General features: G+C 40.8%; 1 protein-coding gene across 1 annotated transcript in view; it reads right to left on the bottom strand.

The window, feature by feature from the left end:
* Positions 1–4,818, bottom strand: part of ELMO1 (engulfment and cell motility 1) — a 648,319-nt gene that overhangs the window by 503,779 nt on the left and 139,722 nt on the right. Inside the window, exon 3 of the mRNA XM_004385299.2 lies at positions 3,863–4,013. Coding sequence (XP_004385356.1) covers positions 3,863–3,940 — 78 coding nt within the window. The 5' untranslated portion in view covers positions 3,941–4,013. The remainder of the gene's footprint in view (positions 1–3,862; positions 4,014–4,818) is intronic.

Genomic DNA, 4,818 nt, shown 5'->3' with positions numbered 1-4,818 from the left:
AGGCTAAGGGTCCCACTTGTGGATAACAGATTCAAAATTTCCGCACACGGGGCTAGGAATCAATCTGAGCTTTTCACAAAATCACTGGGTGATTCTTGTGCATACTCCCGGTTGAGAACCATGGTCTGAGGCCACAGACAATGATAACACAATGTGATAAGTAAAGAGACAATCGAGGTTCCTGGTAGAACACTGAGCAACGACGCTTAAGTCAATTTCCTGAAATACCTCTTGGTGAAATAGGAGCTATCTAGGTTAAAAAGAAGCAAGGAGCTTTCTAAACAAATGTAACAAACAGCATGTGCAGTGGGAGAGAGGCGGGCTATGCGTTCCGTGTTGAACAAGGTAGAAGATTAGGAGAAAACTCAAGTAATAATCACTGTTCAACTCTTTATAGCTTAGCACAAACACCTTTCCAATTCTTGTGCCAACTTCTCATGAGGTCAGGAAACAACACCTGACATCCACACTGCTATGCGTCTCATTCCTACTCCACCGGCTTCAGAGCAAGCATACCGGTTTCTACATCTCTGTGTAGGCTTCCATATGAGATTATCAGGAGGCCTACAATTTAGCCAAGTGTTTAAAAGTTCAGTCTTTGGAGTAAGAGCAGCCTGGGTTTGTATCCTGGTTCTGTCACTGACCAGCAAATCACTTAAGTTCTCTGAACCTGAATTTTCTCATCTATGAAACCAGAATAATCACCAATAATGGGACAAAGCAACATCACGCGGCTCCTCATATGCTGCACCAAGAAGGACACAACACCACCTCTCTAGCGTTTCTGCCAAAACTGCAAAGCCTGAATTTAATCACAAGAAGACATCAAACGAACCCAAACTGAACGACATTGCACAAAAAACCTGCCCCATACTCTGCAAAAATGTTAAGGTTATGAAAGGCTGAAGAGTGTTCCAGATTAAAGGAGACTAAAGAGATATGACAATAAATGTAATGCATGATCCTGCATGGGACTGTGGGGAAATAGCTATAAGGGACCTTACTGAGAATTCTGATGAAATTTGAAGATGGACTATGGACTTTGAATTAGAAGACAGTGTTAAATCAATATTAAATTTCCTGATTTTTATAATTGTACTGTGGTTATGTAAGAGAATTATTTTATTCTTAGGAAATATATACTGAGTATTTAGGGGTAAAGAGGTAGGATGCCTCCAAGTCACCCCCAAATGGTTCAAGAAAATTATATATATTATAGAGAAAGCAAATAACCAAAACCCATTGCCGTTGAGTTGACTCTGACTCATAGCAACCCTGTAGGGCAGAACAGAACTGCCCCATAGGGTTTCCAAGGCTGTAATCTTTATGGAAACAGACCACCACATCTTTCTCCCATGGAGTGGCTGGTGGGTTTGAACCGATGACTTTTTGATTAGCAGCCAAGCACTTAGCCACTACACCACCAGGGCTCCAGAGAGCAAATAGTGAAAGCAAATAATAAAGCAAGTGAAGCAAAATACTATAATTAGCGACTGATAAGAAGTATACAGGAGTTCTTTGTACTATTCTTGCAATTTCTCTGTTTTTGAAATTGTGTCAAAATAAAAAGTTATTCTTCAAAACTATCAAGGCTATGAAAAAACAAGGAAATACTGAGACCCTGTCAAAGATTGGAGGAGACTAAGAAAAAATGCTAACTATATACAATGTGGAGTCTTGGATTGGATCCTGAAACAGCAAAAGGACATTAGTGGAAAAATTGGTGAAATCCAAATAACGTTTGTAGTTTAGTTAATAGTATTGTATCAATGTTAATTTTTAATTTTGACATACGTGATATGATTATATTAAGATGTTAACATTAGAGAAAATTGGGTGAAAGGTACACTGGAACTCTCTGTACAATCTTTGCAATATTTCTGTAAATCTAAAATTATTCCAAAATAAAAAGTGTATTTAAAAAATATGTGTATATATGAAAACATACACACACACACACACACACACACACACACGCACAGTCTATCCACAAAGGCAGAGTACCAGCTTGATCCCAAAAGCACCTGTAAGTCAATACCAGGATCAATCTGCAATATTTGATAAAAATAGTTTACCAGAATCACTGAACTAGAATCTCTTGGGATGGGGCTGCTGACAACATGTATTTGAAAAATTGCCCAGGTGATTCTGATAGCACCTAGGCTTGGGAAAGAGAATCCAGTACACACTTCTTGGACTTTAATATTCACAGGAATCACTGATGGTCTCATTCAAAGGCAGACTTTGGGGAGGGGGCATTTCTAACCAGCTCTCAGGTAATGTCCATGCATCTAGTCCTCAGTCCCACATACTGAGAATGGAAAAGCAACAAGTGTCCATGACACTGTGGAGCATCACCCCAGCCCAGGCCCACCACGGGCACGTGAGGACAAACTTCTACCTTGTTGAAACCATTATTCTCTTAGGGTGAAGCCAAGCCTGGTCCTACCTACATTTACTCTGTACCAAAGTCGTGCTTACACTTAGTCTGCATCAAGTATTCCTAGACCTTTTTTTTTTAGGTAAATTCAACTAACATCCTCTCTCCAACAACAAAACAACACATAAGAAAGGATAAGCATTTGTTTCCTGACACAAATAGACATCTCTATTTGCACGGGTTGCTTCTAGAATCACACAAAACTACCTCAGACAGTCATGTTAAAATGACAGTGAGGTGCAGACACCTTTTGTGATAACAACCGTAAAAGTGTACCCTTTCCTCCATTCAAGCTCAACTAAGCCTGATTTGACCTTTACAATTTATCTTAATAATTCCTTTGGATTTCTACAATGCCATATATAACTCTTGCAAAAGTCTTCAACCAAATAATAAAATCTTTGCCAGGAAAAAAAATTGTAAGTTATAATCACAAAATAGTATTTAGAACAGAAATGAAAAATAGAGTTACTATGACATCCTAATTTTGAAACTGTAGTAGGTCATTTAAACTCCTATATTATATGCTTTATGAAACCCATAAGCGTACATGAGGTCTCAACCCTTTTCTCCTTAAATCATTTGCTGTAGAATGACTATAGTCAAAGAAGGACAAACATAATCACCCTGCAATAAACTGTTATTAAATAATAAATGAGAGCCAGGCAGTGAGACTCTCAGGATTCGAGCTAAAGGATGCCTTTACAGATAAACCCATTTTTTTTAAAAAATCTTTTTGATAAAATGTTTTTCTCATTCAATAAATATTTATACCGGTTGCTGTTGAGTTGATTCCAACTCATGGCAATCCTATCTGTGTCAGAGTAGAACTGTGCTTCATAGGGTTTTTAATAGCTGATTTTTCAGAAGCAGGTCACCAGGCCTTTCTTCCAAGGTGCCGCTGGGTAAACTCAAACCTCCAACCTATCAGTTAGCAGCCAAGCACATTGACCATTTGCACCACCCAGGGCAAAATAAATACTAATTGCACCAAACAGCTGTTAATATTGTAACAAAGTACCAAAGTACTTGTTGGCTCCTTTTGCAAAAAGGGAAGAGAAAAATCATTCAGAAATTAAGTTTTGTGCTGCCGATATTAAGACAACTGGCACATAGTCATGGGCACAAAGGCAGGGCCTGGACAGCCTCCTCTGTGTCGACGGCCCAAAGCAGAATCCACTTGTCCCTCCTGCCTCCATCACAGCTTCACACACAAGCCCTTTATTGACACAGTCCAAGTAGATGCTGGATGAGCATAAAAACCCCATCCATGCCCACTGTATGTGGTACAGAAATCAACTACACTGCAACTATTATTTCATAGATTATTCAACATAGCTAGAGAGAGAAGGGAGTCTTTGAAAATTCCAGTAGAGAAAGGAAACTGAAAATAACCAAAAAATTTCCCTCAGCATTACTAACCTGATCGATTTCCATGAGCTTGGGGTAGGCGCCTGGCCATTCTATGGCCACCTTTACGATGTCCGAAGGGGGAGGCATTGCAAACCCCGAGTATGTCCAAAGCCAGTGGAACTGAGTGTCCTAGGGTGCAGACAACCACACGTGTTTACACCTAATGAGGAATGACAAAAAGAGAAAGAAAAAGCGTTCAATGCAGATGCAGGACAAATTCTGCTTCATCATTTCCTGTTTTCACCAGTGGTTTACGTATGAGAAACGGCTCCCATTCTGCCCACTGGTGCTGAAGATGCCAGGGCGCCAACTGCACATCCAGAAGAAAGACAGGGTAAGGTGCCAGCGCCCTTGAGTTAATGTCTCGAGGAGACACTGCCCTGGGTAAGTAGAGCTTGTGTGAATCTTCGGCGGGGAGAAAGCAGTCCCTCACCACTGGGTTCCGTTCCGAATGTGTCCCCAGAGTCTGAAAGAGCTGTGCTCACTCTCCATACAAGAAAGCATGTAAACCCCTCATGCTCAACAGTCTCCGGAAGGACAGATTGCCCAGGAAGTCATGATCAGGAAGCAGTGTTTCTTTCAAGCGTGTTCTGTGTCACAGATACATCTCTGCACAACAGCAACCAGGATATCTTGAGGAACGAGAAGTGGCCCCAAGAGTTCGCACACATACACACACACACTCCCTCCTCAAGGCCAGTTCACACAATGTGTCTTCCAATGAGGGAAGAAAACTAACAGATGTGAAGAGAAAGGCATTCAGAACAGACCTTGAATTCTCCTCTGCATGAACAATGCTACTCACGCAAAGGAAATAAGATTATCCTCTACAGGCAGTCCCCGGGTTACAAACCAGATCCTTTCCTAAGTGTGCCTTCAAGTTGAATTTGTAGGTAAGTCGAAACAGCTGCATATGGTTCTTACTCAGCCTTACTTTAGCGCAAGAAAAGGCTGTAAGCCTTTGC

The sequence above is a fragment of the Trichechus manatus genome, unplaced genomic scaffold (genome assembly GCF_000243295.1).
Source record: "Trichechus manatus latirostris isolate Lorelei unplaced genomic scaffold, TriManLat1.0 scaffold00137, whole genome shotgun sequence".
In the NCBI taxonomy this organism is placed as follows: Eukaryota; Metazoa; Chordata; class Mammalia; order Sirenia; family Trichechidae; genus Trichechus; species Trichechus manatus.
Note: the sequence above shows the minus strand (reverse complement) of the source record. Positions and strands in the feature narration are given on the sequence as shown.